The 20,942-nt window shown below is 45.9% G+C and overlaps 2 protein-coding genes across 2 annotated transcripts in view; both read left to right on the top strand.

Moving 5' to 3' along the window:
• Positions 1–1,875: 1,875 nt before the first annotated feature.
• Gnb1l (G protein subunit beta 1 like) overlaps positions 1,876–20,942 on the top strand; it is a 68,915-nt gene continuing 49,848 nt past the window's right edge. Inside the window, exon 1 of the mRNA XM_051191019.1 lies at positions 1,876–1,938. The gene's annotated coding sequence lies outside the window, so the exon portion shown is untranslated. The remainder of the gene's footprint in view (positions 1,939–20,942) is intronic.
• Rtl10 (retrotransposon Gag like 10) lies at positions 1,976–4,433 on the top strand. The gene is given in 7 exon segments (XM_051191275.1): positions 1,976–2,083; positions 3,643–3,700; positions 3,703–3,886; positions 3,888–4,023; positions 4,026–4,199; positions 4,201–4,303; positions 4,306–4,433. Coding segments are annotated over 7 exon segments (891 nt in total).

Here is a 20,942-nt window from a genome sequence, read left to right as displayed (position 1 = left end):
CCTATACAAGAGCAGTCAGTGCTCTTAACATCTGAGCCATCTCTCCAGTTCCTCAGTCAACACTTAAAAGGAAGACAATTTAGATACATGCTATATAGCCTAGATGAACCTTGAAAACATACTAAATGAAATACATTCACAAATGGACAAACACTATGTTAGCACCAGGTATGTGGGTACACAGTCAAATTTAGACTCAAAATTGTGGGTGTTCAGTGTTTGGAGATGAGGGCTCAGTGTTCAATGGAGAATTTCTGGTGTGATGAAATGGTTCTGGGAATGGTGGCAACAGCTGCATAGCCTTGTGAATATGTTTATTAATACTACTACTACATTGTATACTTTACAATGGTTACTAAGATAAATTTTGTCATGCACATTTGAGGTGGTGCCCTAAAATAAAAATTAAAAGGCAGTTTGGAAAGGGCCTATGTAGGAGGGACTTGGTTGTGTGGTCTTTTGCACAAGCTGCTCACTCTCTGCTGATTAGTCCGGAGTTGGCTCCAGCTGCTTGGGGCCTCAGGGTGATCAGAATTCACAGAAACAACCCCTCCCCCCTTAAGGGAGGAAGTTTAAATTATCAGGTCAATTAGCAAAGATACAACCGGAAAAAAAAAATCCAAGTTTCATTCACACTTCAAGAAGGTTGTTTCCTGGTTGGGTGCCACTTTTATTATTTTTGGCCCAGGCTACTGAAAGCCCCACAGATCCTTGGAAGGTACAATGTGATCTTTGATCCCCATTTCAAGGATCAAAGCGAGTAAGTTTGGGTGTAAATGCAGATAACATTTCAGAGATTTTTCATGAAAAGGGTCACCAGAGCGGGGCAAGCAGAGAGCTGGTATGTTATACATGCTTGCTTTCAGAAGTATCACCATGCAGCAACGCCTTCTGGTCCTTGTCCAAGTCCTTGGACCATCTAAACATGCGACTGGGTTGTGGTAGGACATCACGAGGACACGGAGGAGCTAGAGGGACAAACCCTCATATGCATGTGAAGGGCACATAGGCTCACCTCTTAGACTTTTTATAAAAAGTCTGGGTGCCGACTGGGCTCCCCAGTGCCTGGCAGCACGCTGGTCTAGGCACTGCCCTGTCCAAGAGTCATTGGCACCGTCCTCTCTGGATCCTGACAAAGACACACCCACGCGAGACGAGGCAAGTTACAGGCCTTGCTTGCTTGCCTGCGGCTACTATGATTCCAAGTGGAGGGATGTGCTGCCAGCTTACTCTGAGTGTTGCCGCTGGGGTGGAGATATGCAGACACTGGACCTTATCAGGCTCTGAGCATGGCACCGGACGGTGACAGGCATTGTGTGGACCTGTCACTCGGAGACATACACTCCCCAGGCCTGCAAGCTCAGCAGCCACTAGGTACAGGAGCTCTCGCGACCCAACCCACGCTGGCCCATGGCTCAGTCCTTCAGACGACAGGAAGAAGTGGGAAAGCGGCCTCTGCTCCTGCGGAATGACCAGCCGGCGGCTGCGCACACGGCCTCTAGGCGTGGGAGCGAGCGCGCCCTCCCATCACCCCCCGCGCCGCGCCGCGCCGCGCCATCGCGCAAGCACTTTACGGACATCTGCAAGGCTGAAGCCTCACGGCTCATGGCGCAGGCGCAGCAAGCCGAGCGTGCGCGCGCAGCCCCAAGGGAAGGCAAGCGTGGGGCGTCCCGGGTGGCAGTGCGCACGCCAGAGGGGGGCGTGGCTGACGAGGCGCTGGGCGAAATCCTAGGAACCGGCGTCCTCGGGTCGGATCTCAGCGGCGGGGTTAGTGGGACTGGGTCAGTGTCACGCCCCCGCCCCCCCTCCCGGTCTCGTTTAGACTCGCTCTTCATTTTGCAGGTGACTATGAGATCCTGGCCTCGGAAGCACACAGCTCTGTCCGGTGTCCGACAGCAGAGCATCTGACCCTGGCGGCCTCGTTTTGCACATTCTCAGGTAGGAGGGCTTCACTGACCCGGAGCTTGTGTCCTGCATGGCGGTTGCTGGCGGGCTGGTGGGCGGTGCTGGAAGTCCGTCTTTGGGCAAGTTCTGTTCCCGGGTCTCCTGGGTCTTGGAGCAAAGAACTCTGCCCGTGTGTCAGGTACCGCTAGTCCGCGCGCGCGCGAGAAATCCACAGACTGATAGGCAAGGGCGGTGTGGGATGATCTTGAGGCTCAAAGAGTGACTGGATCAGGATTAGGAAGACCTAGGTTGAAGCACGAGTTGACTGCTGGAAGTCCGTCTTTGGGGCCTGGGGCCTGATTTGTGGGCACTACTTTTTGAGAACTCACTGAGAGGTTGGATCTGGCTCCTGATTATAGTGATAATGTCAGGACAAGGGCTGGGCTTTCAGGTGTGAGTCAGGGGTCTACCTGAGATGGTCAGAATGCTTGGGTGGTAGAAATAGATAGGTCCTGATGGCAGCTAAGTGTTGCAAGTCACCTGGGAGGTGCTGGCACAAACATCAACTTTGCTGTACCTTTCTGAAGAAACGGACTCTGGAAAACCAGATGTGAAGATATATGCTGGTCTTGGTGCTCCTAGGACAGAGCTCGGGGAGGGATGAAGCAGAGAGTTGAGAGGAGGTCTCAAGTGGTGCTCGTCTCTCTAGAGAGAGACGGGAGCAGTGTGAGAGCCCAGAGGAGGCTCCTTGTCCTCCTTCCGGGTGTGGCCTTGTGAACACAGCTTGGAATAACCATCAGAAGGGGCTCAGGCCAGGTGCTGGTGGTGACAGAAGGACCCCTAAAGTGGAACTGCAGAGTATCGTCTTTGGGGGTTAGAGTGTCAGGTTATTGACTGGAATGAGGGTGAGGGAGGTATGCTCAGGATTGAGTAGCTCTGCCTGCAGGTGGTCTCTAGGATTCTGAGAGCATGAGGAAACACCAAGCTAGGCAACCTGGTGCTAGTTGGACAAGGATGTTTTGGCATGCACTGTTCTTAGTTTATAGAGTTCCAGGAGCCCATTCATTCCACTCCGAAGAGTAGTTTATAGCCTGTGAAATGATCTGTGGTTATAGTAGACTCTACTGCCAGGTTCCACTCCTCTGCTGTCATTTACTAATTGGTGTGTGGCTGCACACACATCAATTTACCACTCTTCCTTGGCAATAATAATAGTATCCAATGTGTGGGTAGTCAGCATTCAGCACAAATGGTGCAAATAACAGTTGCTATTCTCATTGTCCTAAAATTCCATGATGTTTTGATCTAGCTCCTTCTAGGATTGACAGCATCTTTCACTACTCTTTGAAAGTCACAGGCAGCATTTGTCTGTTTTCTTTACCCTCCCAGGTCAGCCCCTGGGTCCCTCCTTCCACTTAGAGCAGCTAATTAGGTCCCCGGGGGGTCTTCTGCCTGTTGCCTCCTCCTGTTAACTCAGTAGTGATGGTTGGGCCTAGTTCCTGCTCTTCCCCACCTTGTTTTTGGACAGATTTCCTTGGATGATGGCCTGTATCCGGTGGTCCCTCGACTCTTACCAACTCAGCTCCCTTGGCCCTCAGCATCTCCCTGGAATGGCAGTCTGCCACCCCTTGTTCAGCTGCTGTTGTGTTGTCCCTGCCTCATCTGTTTGCACCAGGCCTCGAGTGGGCCCTTTCTCCCTCTACTCCTGGCATGCCTCATGGCAGGTGCCATTGGCAGAGCCCTGGTAATCCTATATAGGTGGCAGCCAGTTTCACCAGTGTACACCGTTGGCAGCAGATGGATGGTAGCTCACAGCATGACCCTTGGTGGATTTCTGGATTGAGAGGCCCTGCTGTGGGAATCCCATGTGTGTGTACACCACCATGAATCAGAATAACACAGCTAATGATTCTTCTGGTAGTAAGCCTACAGAAGGAGGCCCTCCAGCTGGACGCATACCAGACCCCTGGCCACTCAGGACATACTTCCCCTGGGTTCCTGGCTTCAACCTTTGATGGCTTTCCATGATTGCCTGACTGGTTTTTTGGCCCAGCTGGGAGATTATTTATCTTCCACTTTGGACACTATCAGGAAAATCTCAACTGTGTCTGTGAGAGCTTAAGTTGACTGACAGGCCTAGCCTAGCTTAGGCCTGGGTGGGCCCCTACCTCAATAGAGACCTGCCCTTGCCTAATGATTATGAACTCTTCTGCCAGAATCTCAAAGAAGTTATTCAAGACCCAAACAGTTTCGTTGAGTATCATGCCACTGTCTCCTGTCCTCTGCCTTCCACATCAAGCCGGTCTCCAGGGGCTGCCAGAGTTGCTCAGAGTAAGGCATTACATAGTTAGGCACTTAGTGGGCCTAGCATTTAATGTCGATACTCCCCTGAGGCCTGCTTTAGCCGCTCCCTCCAACCCCTGCTTGGTTCAAGCCTAACTATATCCAGAAGTTTTTGGACTGAGCAGTAGCTGGCCAAGGAGAGCTGCCCTGGGCCCCAAAAGCCCGTGACCCAGTCTAGCTCTGCATGCAGTGCATGCATGCTCTGATTGCACTGCTGTGAGGTCAGCTGCTCCCCACCGAAAGGATGCAGACCCCAAACTTGTCTCAGTACCTTCAAAATCTGTTAACTCCTATTCCTGAAGCTAGAGAACAGAAGAATTTTGAAACCTAAGGTGACCAGGAAGTATCTCTGGGTACCTGACATCCCACAAAAGCCACCGTTTGTTACATTCTCTAGTCCTCATCCCTGCATTCTGACCATGCTCTAGATGTGCAGCAGTGTTCCTGGTGATGTAGAACTCTGCTCAGCGAGGGGTCCCATAGCACCCAGACAGCACAGTGCTGTCCACAGATGACTCCATTGACCCACAGCTGGATAGTTAGACATGTGAGCTTGCCCTGCTCCTGCCAGAATGTGGGCATGTGTTGAGCTCCTAGGTGAGGTCTTACCCCACACCTGTTTCTGTAGATCAGCCTCCATCAGACTGTAGCACTGTTGCCAGATGCAGCCCCCACAAAGAACTATGGTGGTGTTTCTGGCCCCTTGCCCTGCTGTCTGACCTCTGATGCTAGACTACAATGGAAAGAATACTGCTTGAAGGAAGCCACTGCTCCTTTTTAAATGATTTGATTTTTTTGTTTTTGAGACAATGTTTCCCTGTGTAGCCTTGAATGGCTTGGAACTTGATATGTACCACTCTGACCTTGATCTCACAGAGAACCCTCCCCCTCCCCCCCGCCTCTGCCTCTGACTTCTGGGTTTAAATCTTTTTTATTTTTATTTTTTAAATGGTGTATCTATGGAGTACAATATAATTGGGCACATAGATGTATAATGATCCAATCTGGTGATTGTTGTTTTCTTTTCCTAAACGTTAATCATTTCTTTGTATGGGATTGCATTTGCACTCCCCTCATGGTTCCTTATAAAATATGAAATGCATTATTGTCACCTATAAGTGTATGTTTTGCTATGGAGTTATCTAACCTTCATGTCATGCCTCCTGAACTTTTCTGTCCTGTTCCCATTATCTGCCTTTTGCTTTTGCCAGATCAACTCTGATAGCTTCCATGTACAGATACATGTGACCTTTGTCTGAGAGCCTGGGCTTATTTTACTTAATAGTGCCTTTGGTTCCATGTTGCTTGGATTTGTTTTGTTGGTTTTTTTTTTTGTTTTTTTGTTTGTTTGTTTGTTTGTTTGTTTTTGGTGCTCAAATAATACCCAGTTGTATGATGTGTATACTGCCTTTTAAAAAGAACCACTCATCAGATATTGTACACTTTGGTGGATTTCATTTCTTATGAGCAGGGCAGAAAGCAGCCATATTCATCCTTCTGAGGGATAAGATGGCATCTTGGCTGAGAATCATACTTTCTGTGGGTGTATTCAAAGCCCTGGCCAGCTAGGAGGTTTGAATGCAGAAGGGTAGAAGCTAGGCCTCTTACTAGGTCCAACTCTACTCATTCCCCCTTTTACATGGCAACATTCTCACTATACCTGGTTATGCTTACACAAGCTACTCCCTGCTCTACAAGCTCATGCTCGAGTACACACACATACACCACATGCACACACGCACGCACGCACGTGCATACACACACACACACATGCACAGAGTGTCACATTGATTCTTCAATACTTAAAGCTGTGTTGATGGAAGTGACTTGCATCTCCTGGCAGATTGAGCTTCCTTGTCATAGTTTTGGTATGGATATGTGTCCCTGAAAGCATTGCTAGTCTAAATAAACAGGAGTTGACTTACTATGGAGTTATGGTGGCTGCTAACAGTCCTTGTATTGAGAACAGAAGCTCTGTACCTAGTCTATCAGCAGAACACAACAAGTGTTATAGGTGTGCAGTGGTGGTTCCCAATGGAGGCTGTGAAGGTGAGAGGGTCTGACAGAAGGGGGTGAAGCCAGATGGGGCACGGAGTGCCAGTTGTTGGGTGGCCTTGGGATTGGAATGAGAAAAGCAGGTAGCAGAAGGAATGTGAGGCCTGGGATTGGAATGAGGAAAGACCAGTTTTGCTTAAGGATGAGTTTCTAGGGAGAGCTGAGCATGCACAATTCCTTTGAGCCAGATTGACCTGAGATAGAGACAGCCTCCCAGTACAAAGTGTGTACCTACTTAGACAAGAGAGGGAACCTTCCTGGATGCTTAACAGAACTACAGGTAGGAGATACAGCTGGCTGCTTTAGGAGAGGCCATGATGAGCAAACATCTGGTGAGACTTGGATCAGGTTGTTGAATTGTTTGGTACCTTGCTAAAGAGACGTTTTGGATCCAGGTGGTTTATTTGTAAATTATTTCTAGGCACAGACATCATATACACAAAACAGCTGGGAATGTTGCTAACAAATGATTGTGCAGTAACTTTGGGCTTCTGATCCAGTTTTGCCCAGCTATGCCATGATTGCTCATTGCTGGAACAGACTGTTCTCTTCAGTTGATTGTGGCTGGGCCTGCCTGTGGGTCTGATGGTGGGACCTGGAATGGCTTTCTGGGACAATGGTCTATTTACTCACTGGCCCTTGCCATTTTGCTGGCCCCTAATGCATCTGTCTTCCCACCTCTGGTGGACCTGAAGTGAACCCTTCTGCTTGAAATCACCATCATTACTGCTGACCCTGCTCTTCCTGGGGCATCTCTTGAAGGCTTGGGAATGGTTGCCTATGTCTGCAGACCTATTGCTTTCAGCAGAGTCTGAGACATTGGGAGACTTTGTAACGCCGCAACATTTGAAGCACTTGGATTTTGAAATAGAGAAACAATAGTGTAGCAAACCATTTTAGAGCCATGTAGGTTAATAATTCATTACATTATTAGTGGTATTTCAAATGCATGTTAATAAAGCCACTTTGACAACTGGTTGACTTTCTGGAAAGCAGTGGAGCAGCACACCTATATCCATTGTGCCACCACACACTCAATATGGATTAAAGATGACATTTTTTAAGGTCATAAAAATGCTTGTTAGCTTCCTTGTAACAAGGGCTGAGTAATCAGTTTGTGAGGAAGAAAGATCTGGGGTCACAATTTTGGAGGTTTTAGTCCACTGTTTGTTGGTAGCTTATGGTGGCACCATGTAGCAGAACCATTCACCTCATGTCTAGGATGAGAAAAAATGAAAAGTAGCAGCAGAGAACCCAGCATCCCCTTCAAGGGCACTTCTGTGACTTGAAAACTTCCATGGACCCCACCTAAGGTTCCACTACCTCCCCGCAGAGCATTTAAGATCTAAACTAGAGCAGTTCTACAGAAAGCACATACAGTTCTACAAGTTTAAAGTTTTACATGTCCAGAATTGCCAAGTGTATGGCAGATGGGCTCCATTTTGTTGTTGGGGATATAAATTGCTTAGGTTTCACCACCTTAATAGTTCTAGCTGTATGTGTGTGACCACTTATCCACATGCTGTAGTCGTGGTGTGTGGGATCTGAGAGCAGAGATGAGTTTTGTCACACCTGTTTGTTTATCTGACCCCTGTTAGGTTTTAGTTTGTCCTCACTGGGTGCCCAGGAGGGTTGAATGAGGATATCCACTGTGTCCTGGCTGAGGCCTAAACCCCTATGGCTTTCTGTCATTACATTATGAACAGCAAAACTAGAAGCGTTAAAGATCCAGCAGGAGGGGCAGAGCAAGTAGAGCTGTCATTTTTACAGCTTCTTCTGTCAGCATCAGCTAGAACTTAATAACCTCTGACCTGAGTGGGCACCTCATTGCTGCCTGTCCCACGTTTCTGGGAGCGGACTGGATATGCTCTGCTTACTGTTGTACTTCAGAAACACTTATCAGCAGGTCTCCCATCTGCACATGCCGTGGGAGTCACTCCACCTACACTATTGTGGCCAAAGGAAGCCACAGCTGTACCTGAGCTACAAAGGTCCTCCTCATGTGGGGTGGTGCCTAAGTCACTGTTCTATTGCTGTGAAGAGACACTGTGACCAAGGCAGCTCTGGGCTTGGTATGGGCTCTTGAACCCTCAAAGTCCAACCCCCCCCCCCATGACACACTTCCTCTAACAAGGGCACATCTCTTTATCTTTCTAATCCATTCAAATAGTGCCATTCCCTGATGACTACGCTACAAATGGACGTTTCACTATCCCACCCTGTCCTATAGCTGCTTTTAAATAATCACCCAGAGGCTTAATATTAATTGCAAAATGCTTGACTGAACAGCTCGGGCTTATTACTAACTAGTTCTTACTTTTAGACGAACCCATTTCTATTAATCTGTGTTTTGCCATGTGTCTGGTGGCTTTACCTGTGCTCTCATCTTGTTCCTCTTGGTGGCTGGCTGGCATCTCCCTGACTTTACTCCCCTTTCTCTCTGTATTCAGCTTGACTTTCTCGTCTAGCTTTATTCTGCCTTGCTATAGGCTAAAGCAGCTTCTTTATTAACCAGTGAGAGGAATACATATTCACAGCCTGCAAGAGAATTATCCCACAGCATTAATTGTTCAACTATATGAGCCTATGGGTGCCATTCTTATTCAAACCATCAAAGTGAGTTACTTAGTATTGAGTTGAATAAGCAATTTTTCACATTGGAGGCAGCCATTGTGGAGAAAGGGTGGGCCTGTAATCCATAGAGTAAGTGTTCAAACCAGAAATATGTCTCATGTTTCTGGAGTGGAGAAATCCAAGGTCAAGTTGCAAGTCGAGTGGTTTTTTTCTAAGGCCTCCCCCTTGGTTTGTGTATGGCCATCTTCCCTGTGTCCTTGCCCAGTAAATCCATTTGAATCTGTTTCCACTTCTTAATCCACTGGGACACCAAGCATGTTGGATCAGGCCTACCCTAAAGATATTTTACCTAAACTACCTCTTGAAGTATCCTATCCAAATATAAGCTTGTTCTGTCACAGTGGGGTCTAGGACTTGAGCTGAAGAATTGGGTACTTCAGCCTAGAGCAATGCCCAAGATGTATTTTATTTTCATTTTGTAGTTTTCAACAGTGCTGTGGACAGCCCTCTGTACTGTTTGCAGGGCCCCCAGGGCCTTGGTCTTGGGGCCAGTGCTGGGGTGTGGCATTGCTAGTCTCTACTCTGAGCAAGCTGTTCCTAGTTGTTCTGCACATGGGTTTGTTTCATTTATTATTTAAGAAAATTTCCCTACATGAGGGTTCAAAGGCATTGTCCTGTTTCCTAAAGTCCCATGTGTTGCCTTTGACATTAAGCCTGGAATTTCCTTGTTAGTGTGACTGGGATAAGAGAGCTCTTCTGTCAAGACCTGTGATGAGCAGAGAATCTGACAGCCATAATGGCTGTGTAATCTGAGCAAGCAGTACATTTTTCATGTGTGAGGTCACTGAGAGGGAGGGGTGTGTTTGCGTGTGCGTGCGTGTGTGCGTGTGCACATGCACATGACTGCATATACCAGAGTACAGCCTGTTATATCCTGACTCACAGGATCCTGTTTCCCCCTTTTCCATGGAGCATAACTGGATCTGGCATCAGCCACTGATTGTCCCCCTGTCTGCACTCTGGTCTGCTCTGTCCTTAGTTAGCTGGCTTTATAAGGAGTCTTGGTTTTATGGTAGAGAGAACGTAGTGGGCTCTGATGAATTCTTTACCCTGCTCTTCTAATACTTGTATCTCACATCCTGGGATCACTGTGTCTGTACACAGCATGTTTGAGCCTGCTCTCTAGGATAGCAGGAGCCCTGAGTTACCTCAATGTTCCTTGAACCACTGTGTGTGTCTTCTGTAGCAGCACTGAGTCCTGGAGGGTCCTGTGGGTGGGTGAGCCCAGCAAACTATGAGCTGTGGTGTGTAGGTGGCTCTTAGATACTTGTGTATTGAGTCAGGTTCGTCTACTGTACCAATGGCTGAGCTACCAGGCAGGTGGAAAGAGACATCTGACTTCTCCCCTTTCCCTATGCTATCCCTTATGTCTGTCTGTACAGTACAGGGGCACAGATATTTGGCATTGATGGACAGTGTCCCCACTACCATGGCTAAGAAAACCTTTTCCAAGGGGACTTATTTATTGGGTCCTAGAGCTGGTTCTAGCACAAAGTATGGTCACACTGCTGCTAGAGTAGCAAGACTTTCCATGTGTTCAGACACAGAAAGGCTGTGGCCTGATGCTGCCTGGGTTCCCACCTCTACCATAAATGCCTCAGAGCAGATTTCCTTCCTGACACCTCTTAGGCTCCTTAGGCCACTTCTAAGCAGTGAATAATACTGTTGGGTGCAGCTTGAGGTGCTTGGGTTTAGAGAACCACTATTTACCCTGCAACTCAGGAACTCCATCAGTGACTGGCAGCCTTTATAGGTAGGCTGACCAGTACTCTGCACATACTCCAACCAAGAGACTTCTAAGCAGCAAGGATGAAAACCACCTCGTGTACTAAGCTCCTGGGACTCAATCACACTACTCCATTAGCCTGGCCTTGCCACCGTGACAGTTGTTAACCATGAGGACCTGCCAGGGACTTGAAGTGGTACTGTTGGGAAAAGAGAGAACATTGGCGGGCTGGTAGGAGGGCTGTGATGATCTGTGCTTACTGCCTTGCTCTATCACATGGGCTGCATCTCCAGCAGGGTAGGCCTAATAGGAAGCTGGGGCTGTAGTTGGTTTCTGTCACCCACGTCATTGGGGCTTGTTGAGAGGGGACCCATGAGACTTGATGGTATGAGTGACTAGAAGGTACTGTTGGCCAGGAGGTGTTGAGGACTGGGGTTGGGTACTGCCCCCAGGAAAGTACATGAATCCTGATTGGACAGCATCACTTCAGAGCTAAAGCAATACTTGCTGGGTGTTAGGCTTCTGCTATAGAACAAATGGCAACCCATTTCTCCTGGAGAAAAGTCAAGGCTCTGGCCCAAGCTTCAGGGGTAGTCATGCCTGCTCAGGGCTTTCAGGGATATGGTGTCTGCTCAGCATGGAGAACATCCTTGTGAAACATCACAAAGACAGTTAAAGGCTTTCCTGGGCCTCTGGCTGAGCGTCTATCATGAGTGCAGCCTGCCTGTCCTTCTCATGGGAGTGTTCCAGTGCAGCCCTGCAGATCTTGTCCTCCAGGGGAAAGAGCTGCTGTCACACATTTACACTGACAGTAGTCAGCCCTGGAGTAAGTGAGGTGACAGTGGTTGGGTGTTGCCCTCCAGGCCTTGAGGAAGGTACTAGTTCCCATGTTGGCACTGGACTGCAAGCCCACATTTTTTGCTGTTTTCCTTATCTTCCTGCCATCCTCCTTTCTTTCCTGCTGCTCCAGAATGTTTCCTGGGTTCTATATCTTTGAAGCTGCTGCCTCCCTGCCTGCCTGGGTACTTCCCAAGGCAGAGGCTGACAGAGGACTCAATGAATCGAAGGTCGCCAGTTGGGGCGTTGACAGATGCCCAGCCATGATACCATTTCTGATTTAATAACCGAATGGGAGGCTGGCCCTTTGTAATAATTACGGCTAATTACTGAGGAGGTGTTGACAGACGAGCTGAGAGGAAACAAACTACCTTTATCCCGTGGCTTAGAGTCAGATTACTGGCCCAGTGCTATCTGCCCCTCAGAAAGTAGATGCTTCAATCACTCAGCAAGGCTTCAAAGGAGAAGGCCCTGACAATGCTTGGGATTTGGAAAGCAGCAATGAAGTGCGCCTTTGACTCTGAGTCGCCAAACGGAGCTCCATTCCAGGAATGGTTTCTTTGTGCAGCTTGAGTTACTTCGGCAGACCTTCTTCCCGCATACTTGGGGCAAGAAAGGGCTGCAGGGGCAGGGGCAGGGATGTGGCTGGCAGGTCCAGCCTCCTGGCATCTTTGCTGGGCTGAGCTGCAGCATCTGATGTAGGTAGAGACCAGGTCTCCGGCTGCCAGGGCTGGCAACACATGAGCCCTACCTGGGAATGTGTCCAGTTCTTTATGGGGCAGGGAGCACAAGTCTGCTGCAACACACGGAAGCAGGCTTTGACTCTATGGAAATGTTTTTGGTGTTGTTTATGGTGGGATCACCCCTCAGAGGTCTTGAGGTCTCTTGCTAGGTTGTTCTAGAAGCAGCTTCCACCCATGTCTTGGGCTCAGAGTCAAGGCCTGCTTTTCACAAAAGTGATATTTTTTAGTGGGCTTTCAATCTCAGTGACTGAGAAGGCATTAGAAACTGGTTTCTGAGGAACTGTACGGAATGCACGGTATGCTGGTCACCCTGCACTTCACAAATGTAGAGGGCCATGCTCAGTTCTAGGTGTCTGGGTTTTAGGCTGAAGCACTGAGCAACGTGTCAGTTGTCTGGCTGGACAGTTCCAGTGAAGCTGCATGGAGGAGAGCACGGGGAACTGGCTGTGGAAGCCAGGACACTGTCCAGCGCTGCGGCAGGGGCTGATTCTGAGTTTCTGGGCTTTGATGCCACTCATTTCTCCCATCAGAGAGGCCGCTGCTCAGACCAGAACTGTTCAGGGTGTGCTCTCTCTGTTCTAGGCAGATACTGGAAGGTGCTGGGGCAAGCAGGAGGTGGGAGAAAGCCCACTTGCACCTTCATGTGCATCTCCTATGTGTCAGCTTCTAGCCTTGGCTGTGTTCCTTCAGTCCAGCCCCATTGGTAGATTCTGGATTCTGAGTCTCTCCCCTTTGTGACACATGCTCTGGGCTGAAGGGATAAAGCTAACCTTCCTTTCTTGGCATGCTGCTTTGTGTCCTAAGAAAGTGCTTTCTGGGGCCAGGAGATGGCTTGGGGGCTCTTGAAGAAGACCTGGGTTCAGTTCTTAGCACCTTCCTGGATCTGGTTCCAGGGGTTCTAATGCCCTCTTCTGGCCTCCGTGGGCACTGCACATGTGTGGTTCGCATACATACATGGAGGCCAACCTTCCATATGCATAAAATAGAACAACTAGCCGGGTGTGATGGCACACATCTTTAATCTAGCACCTGGGAATCAAAAGCAGGAGGATCTCTGTGACTTGGAACCCAACCTGGTCTACATAGTGAGTTCTAGGAAAGCCAGGGCTTCATAGAAAGACCTTGTCTTAAAAGCAACAACAATGTTGTTTTTAGTTAGAAATGTCTAGAATTAAATACCATTAACCAAAGTACAAGAAAATGACCTCACATATATTGCATGGTATCTTATTTGAATATAGCTTTCAGAGAATGTCCAGGTGATTGGGCCCCGAGCATGTGTACACAGAAGAGGGAGCCTCCCCCCCCCCCAAGTTGGGCACCACCGAGGACTGAAATCCAGGCTAAATGCAGACTCCTGAACTGAACCTCATGTCTTTTTCTGTCCTGGGACCTGTCATTGCACTTCCTCTCTTGTCCTCTTAGCTTAATGACCTGATGGTCTCCTCCACTTATTGGTTTGCCTCATGATTACACTGAGGCCATGGTTTAGGGAGGAAGAATACGAAGATAAAGTGTCTCTATTTTCACATAAATTCATCAGTGTGTGTCATCTCTGGACTCCTCACTGCCAGTGCTGACCTTGGTCGGCTGGCAGAAGGGGCGTTCCTGAGTCTCCTCTGCTGCAGTTGCTCTTTTCACCCTGCACTTTGTGGAGAGGAGTCTCTGTATAGCAAGAGTGTACAGTGTGGGAGTGAAGCAGCTTCTCCAGGGACTCTGCTTGGGAGATCTCTCCAGGTCTTTGTTTACTGATTGCTCTATCTTCCTCTTTCTCCTATACCCCCAGGGTCTGGCAGTGTACCCTGACTGAAATTTTCAATCCTCCTGCCTCAGTCACTCAAATGCTGGGACTTTGAATGTGTACCTCCATGCTTGATTTCCATCACATCTGTATGTCAACATAGATTCAAATATACTTTAGTAGGATAGCAGTGTTTTTCACAACAGGGCTTAAATGACTGCAGCATCAGGCTGCAGAAAGCTCATATTCTCAACAGCTTTGTGATGGTGAGGCCCTTCTCCTCTGACCCTAATAGCCACCAGTCCCCCTCCCTAGTCCCACTTCTGCCTTTTCTAGACTATGGTATAGCAGAATTGTACACCACACATCCTCTTACAATAATCTCTGGAAATTGAACCACACTACTTTTTTGTCAGTAGCTTGTTCCTCATTGTAGCCTGTTTGCCTGAGGAGGGTCATTTGGGTTATTTTCTGTTTGGAGAGATTATGAATGAAACTAAACATCCATGTGTAGCCTCTTTGTTTTTGCTTGCACTTTTTTTGATTTTTGATTTTTCAAGACAGGGTTTCTCTGTATTGTTTTGAGGCCTGTCCTGGAACTAGTTCTGTAGACCAGGCTGGCTTCCAACTCAGAGATCCGCCTGCCTCTGCCTCCTAAGTGCTGGGATTAAAGGCACATGCCACCAACACCCAGCTTGCACTTAATTTTTCATCTCTCATAAGAGTCTAGAAATGAAACCTCTGGTAATACTTGGTGTGCATATATAACTTTCAAGAAATTGCCACTTTTCAGAGTGTTCACATAGTATGCCTTCTTACTAGTAACAGGGTTCCAGTTGTGCCGCATTCTTGGGAGTACTTGGTTTTGTCTGTTTTCTTTTCCTACTTTTAGACACTCAATAGATACTTACTGGTCTCCCATTGTATCTCCCTGATGGCTATGAGTGAGCAACTTTTTTTGCTTATTTACCATTTGTGCATCTCAGATGGTGTTTTGTGGTTTGTTTGTTTGTTCTTTGTTTTTTTTTTTTGTTTTTGTTTTTTTTTTTTTAATGAGACAGGGTTTCTCTGTGTAGTCCTGGCTGTCCTGAAACTCACTCTGTATACCAGGCTGGTCTTAAACTCACAGAGATCTGCCTGCTTCTGCCTCCCGAGTGCTGGGATTAAAGGTGAATGTCACCAACACCCAGCTTTTTTTATAGATTTTTAAATTGATTTTAATTATTTAAGTTTTAGAAAAATAAAGCATTTATATACAAGGAACTGCACATAATTAAGTAACAGCTTGATAATTTTCAACACCTGGGATAATATGCCACACTGTCTTCAGCACAATAGTAAGTTTCCTCCTGCCCCTTTGTATGCACCCTCCCCCTTCTCTACACTTCCCTTCCCTAGGTTCCCAGTAGGTCAGTTAGTATTTCCTAGAATTTTATATAAATAGACTCGCGTATTTACTCTTTCTGATTCTTCTGAGATTCACATTGACTCGTATGTCAGCGCTTCCTACCTTTTACAGTACAGTGTGCATATGTTCCATTGTGTGCATATATGGCTGTTTGTTCAGCTGTTGATGGATGTTTGGGTTGTTTCCAGTTTGGAACTGTTTTTAAAGAAATGACCAAACTGTATTTCAAAGTGGTTATACCACTGTGTAATCCTGTTATAGAGCCTGGCTGTTTGTGCTGCATCACATATTTTCCAGGAATTGACGACAGCTTCTTCCATTTTAGCCATCCTGCTACGTACATGGTGACATTTTATTATAGTCTCATTTGTTCTTTTTTAATGACCAAATGACCAAAAATACTATTTCCATGCTTTTATTTGCCAATCACTTGTTTTATGGTGAAATTTTTGTTTAAATGTTTTTACTATTTTTTAAATTTTGTTTCAGTATGTTTTGTTATTGTCTTATTTGGGAAAATTAAAATTCATTTTGCTGTTTTTACTGTTTTTCCACAGGGGCTCTCTATGTAGTACAGGCTAGACCAAAACTCAGGATCAGCCCCCAGAGTATTGGGATTACAGCTGTGTGTCACGCTGCCAACTAATAACTTTTTGGTTTGTGCTGGTAATCAAACCCAGGGTCTGCTGGTAGGGTCTTGCACGGTAAGCAAGTGCTGTACCACCAGGCTGGGAAATCAGCATCAAATTTGTTAGTTTGTTTTTTTAGACAGGGTTTCCTTTTGTATCCTAGGTTGGCTTATCACTCACTGCACAGTTCATTCTGACCTTGAACTCTGACCCCTCCCTCTGGATCACTCTTCCTGAGTGTTAGGAGTACAACCATGTGGCACCATGGTGGGGATATGCTTAAAACTGAAAAGGACATTTTATTTATTTACTTATTTATTTTGTGTGTGTGTTTTCACACACATACTACCATTTATGTATGCTAGCTCAACTTTTTTTTTTTAATATACAGTATACAAATTCTGCTTTTGCACCTCAGGATCACCCATTGAATTACATCATATCCTATCATATGGATTGTTTACCAGATATGATACCAATTCATGATTTGCAGGTATTTCCCCCAGATGATTATCTTCTTATTTTCTTATAGTATTTTTAAAAATTATTTCATAACTTGGGTTGGAGAGATGGCTCAGTGTCTAAGAGCTATTGTTGCTCTTGAAGAGGACCTGAGTTCTCTTCCCAGCACCTTGTCAGGAGGCTCACAAGTGACTGTAAGGCCAGTTCCAGGGAACTGGCCACAGTGTCCAGGGCACACAGACATGCACACAAGTGCACACACAAATAAATACTCAAAAAAATTAACTTTTTTTTTTTTTTTTTTTTTTTTTTGGTTTTTCGAGACAGGGTTTCTCTGTGTAACTTTTGGAGCCTGTTCTGGAACTAGCTCTGTATGTAGACCCGGCTGGCCTGGAACTCACAGAGATCTATGTAACTTTCAATATAATTTATTTGTGCGTGCGTGTGTGTGTGACAGGTGTACCAAGTGCCTTTGGAGACTAGAAGAGGGAGTTAGACTGTGCCATGCTGGGGTTACAGGTGGAAAGTAGAGGTGGTTTTGAGCTGCCTGTAATAGGTGCTTGGATCCTCTGGAAGAGCAATGGGTTCTGTTTCAGTGCTAGGCCATTTCTCCTGTCGTCTTACTATGTTTTGCTTTTTCTTTGTTTGTGTGAGACAGGGTCTCACACTGTAACCCTGGCAGTCTTGGAACTCTGTAGACAAGGCTGTCAAGAGATCCACTTTCCTCTGCCTCCTGAGCTCTGGGACTAAAGTCATTCACCACTACAACCCCTCAGTGTATACGTTTTTGCAATGGTGGGTTCTTTGCTATATTTTCCAGGATTTTTTGTTGTTGGTTTTTGTTTGTTTGTTTTTTGAGATAGGGTCTGACGAGGTAGCTTTGGCTGGCCTGGAATGTTTTATGTAGACCTGGCTGGTCTTGAACTCAGAGAGATTCACTTGCCTTTGCCTCCTGAGTATTGAAATTAAAGTCATATGCTACCACACCTGGCTGGCTTTTTTTTTTTTTTTTTTCAGGGCCCTTAGATCTTATCTCCATGAGGGATATTAGTTTGTGTTTTGGGGAAGTACCTCTCACCTCATAAAGTTAGTTAAGAACTGCTATTATTGTTATTGTTGTTATTATTATTAATTGATTTTTGGTTTCCTGGAAGACACTAGTGCCCTGTCTTCCTATGTTTGGTAAGATGTATCAGGTGATCACAGTGGGCTGGATTACTGTGTGTGTTTTGTTTTTGCAAGGATTTGAGCAGTGCATGTAGCATGTAAGTTAGCAGTGAGAGTGCCTTGATTTTGTAGCAGGTCCCGGGTCCTACCCTCAGTGCTGCAAAACAAAACAAAGCTCACAGTGCAGTTGCTGCCTTCAGTCATGCAGCACTTACGTAGCTTTCATCTAAGCTGCTTTTTACAGACTGGATTCTGTGGTTTATAGTGTCTCCCTTTCTCAGTGTTTGGTGTCTGAATGATAAGCCTTTTGGTTAGTTCTCTCTTTCTTATTTTACTTACTTATTTATTGATTTTTTTTGAGACAGGGTTTCTCTGTGTAACTATCCTGGCTGTTCTGTAGTTCTCGCTGTAGATCAGCCTGGCCTTGAATTTACAACAACCTACCTGCCTCTGCCTCCTGAGAGCTGGTGTTAAAGGCTTGCGCCACCACTGCAGTCTGCTTCTCTTCTTTTTAACATTGTTGACCAGGAGAATCTGTCCATTTTATTTGCCTTTTTTAAGTTGCCATATCCAGTTCTGTTGATCTTCTCAACTTGTGCTGTTCTTAATTTCATTTGTAATATTTCATTTTTTCTAATATTACTTTACCCCTTGATTGTTTTGATTTTATGCAATGACTATTTCTGGTTTTCTAAAGTGAAAGCTAGGTTACTGGTTTGGAATTTGATGACTGTGACGGGCTCCTTCCTCTTTGTCTCTCTGAGCTACTCTGTAGCTCTGGGTAGCTTGGAGCTTATTTTATAGTTCAGTCTGGGCTCCAATTTATATGTTTACCATGCCTGGCTTGTAGACTGTTCTTATATTCGTAAATGTTTCACTGTATGTATGTTTAGGCCTGTGCATGTCATGGCTCACATGTGGAAGTCAGTTCAGCCTGTGGTGGTTAGTTCTTTCCTTTTAATGTATGGGCCCCAGGAATGGAACTTAAGTCATCAGGTTTGGTGGGAAGTATCTTTAACTGCAGAGCCATTGTCTGATCTTCTTTCTTCTTTTCTAGTGTTGTCTTTTTATGCTCTTAATATCCTTTTAGAAGAGAGATGTTGGCCAAATGGAGTTGCCTTTTATTCACTCTCCCTATACAAAGGAGATGTTGACTGGAGTGACTGGAAACAGCAGGATCCTTGCAGGCACAAAACCAAAGCTGACCTGCTTAGGAGGAGGAGCTCTCGAGTCCCTATTGTCTCTGTAGACAGATTTCCATAGCCCTCACAGAGCCTGGGGTATTTAAAGAGTTGTCTGGAGTTCATAGAGCTGTCTGTCATGCCGTAGAGTAAGAGCTCATGTTTTTTACATTCTCCACACACTATGACCTAACTATCTGTGGCTTTGGGCCATGGAAAGTCTAAATCTACCTCTAAGTGCATCTCCCTCCAGAGACCAGCAGATGCTGTGTGTCTCTGTTCTTGAGGATCTAAAGCCATTCCATCACTCTCATAATCATCTACAGTACCACAGCCCCAGCTTCTGAAAATATAGACCCAGCAGAAGTGTCAAGACTGGTTTCTAAACCCATGCCCCAGAGAACAGAGTAGAAACTGACATATAACCAGTCACAAGCCTGAAATACCTGTGAATACTTGTGCATGACTTGATAGCTGGTTGGTTGGCAGCCTTGCTCTGCCCTGGTGAATCAGCTGACCAAACCACAGTGCCCCCAAGTACACAAACCTAGTCTGACAGCCCCACCCACTGGAGAGCCTGCTACATAGCCACTGGTCTGTGGCTCAACAGTTAACCAAGCAACAGCTTTATTCCTAGCAAAGCCATACTACATACTACATACTGCATCACTGACACCCACAGTTTAGATCACTGACACAACCGAGTATATAACCAATGAGCATTACAGTTAAAGAAATTACACTACTGTGTCCACTTGGAATCTAAGCTAGCAATATGCCAACTGATAGGTAGCTCCCATTGACCAGAAAAAGTCTCTCTTGGGAAAAGGATCTCTCAGTAAAGTTGAAATAGACAGTTTCTCTACTTGCTTCTTGTGTAAAGTTACAGATTGAAAGTGAAGGAATAGGAAAATATACTTAATGCCAATAGAAAATCCGGCAAGAAAATGAAGATTAAGCTGGGCGGTGGTGGCACATGCCCTTAAACCCAGCACTTGGGAGACAGAGGCAGGCGGATCTCTGTGAGTTTGAGACCTGCCTGGTTTACAGAGGTAGTTAGGACAGGCTCCAAAGCCACAGAGAAACCCTGTCTTGAAAAACTGAAGGGAAAAATAGAAGGATGAGGAGGAGGAAGAGGAGGAGGAAGAAGAAGAAGAAAAGTTTCAGTTTATCAGTTGATAATGCATGTGTCCAGTACAGCACTACCCAAATATATAAAGCAAATGTTACTGTGTCTAAAAGGAGAGATAGGATCTTACATAGTAATAGCTGGGTTGTCAGCATCCCAGGAGACAAATTACCCAGGATCAAACAATAAAACACCAAAGTCAAACTATAGTGTAGACCAAATAGATTGGTATACACAGAACATTCCTTCCAGTAGCTGCAGGAAACATTGTCTCCTTAGTACACACACCTCACTAGTGTAAACCACAAAACAGGTCACTAAAAATTATCTTGTCTTCTGACCACAAAACTAGAGACAATGAGAGGTTTAAATGAAAAACAATAACTAGTGGGTTAGTGAAGAAATTAAGAGGGAAATACTGAAATGTTTTAATACATATGAAAATAGAAGTACAATATAACAAAAGTAAGCTGGGCACGTGGTGGTGCACACCTTTAATCCCAGCACTCGGGAAGCAGAGGCAAGTGGATCTCTGTGAGTTTGAGACCAGCCTGGTCTACAAGAGCTAGTTCCAGGACAGCCTCCAAAGCCACAGAGAAAACCTGTCTCAAAAAAAATCAAATATAAATATTTGATATATATATATATTTGATATATATATATAAATATATATATATATATTTATTTATAATTATATGTGGGGTACAGCAAAAGTAGTATTGATATGTTTGTCACCACAAATGCACAGAAATGTTTTAAATAAGCATTGTATAACAATGTGGCTCAGAAACTAGGGGAGTAGGAACCAGCCAAGGGGAGGTTTTTAACATGGATTCTGGGGCTTGTACATAGTAACAAAGCCAAGAAAACACAGGTGAGATAGCGCTATCTGTAATACTGTTATTCATTGCAGTGATGGAAACAAGAGAGACCTTGCCTAGTGACAATGAAGATGCAAACAAATGCTGTCCTCTGTTCAGTATAGGTGAACTGTGGCACATGT

The sequence above is a fragment of the Phodopus roborovskii genome, unplaced genomic scaffold (assembly GCF_943737965.1).
Source record: "Phodopus roborovskii unplaced genomic scaffold, PHOROB, whole genome shotgun sequence".
Lineage (NCBI taxonomy): Eukaryota > Metazoa > Chordata > Mammalia > Rodentia > Cricetidae > Phodopus > Phodopus roborovskii.
Note: the sequence above shows the minus strand (reverse complement) of the source record. Positions and strands in the feature narration are given on the sequence as shown.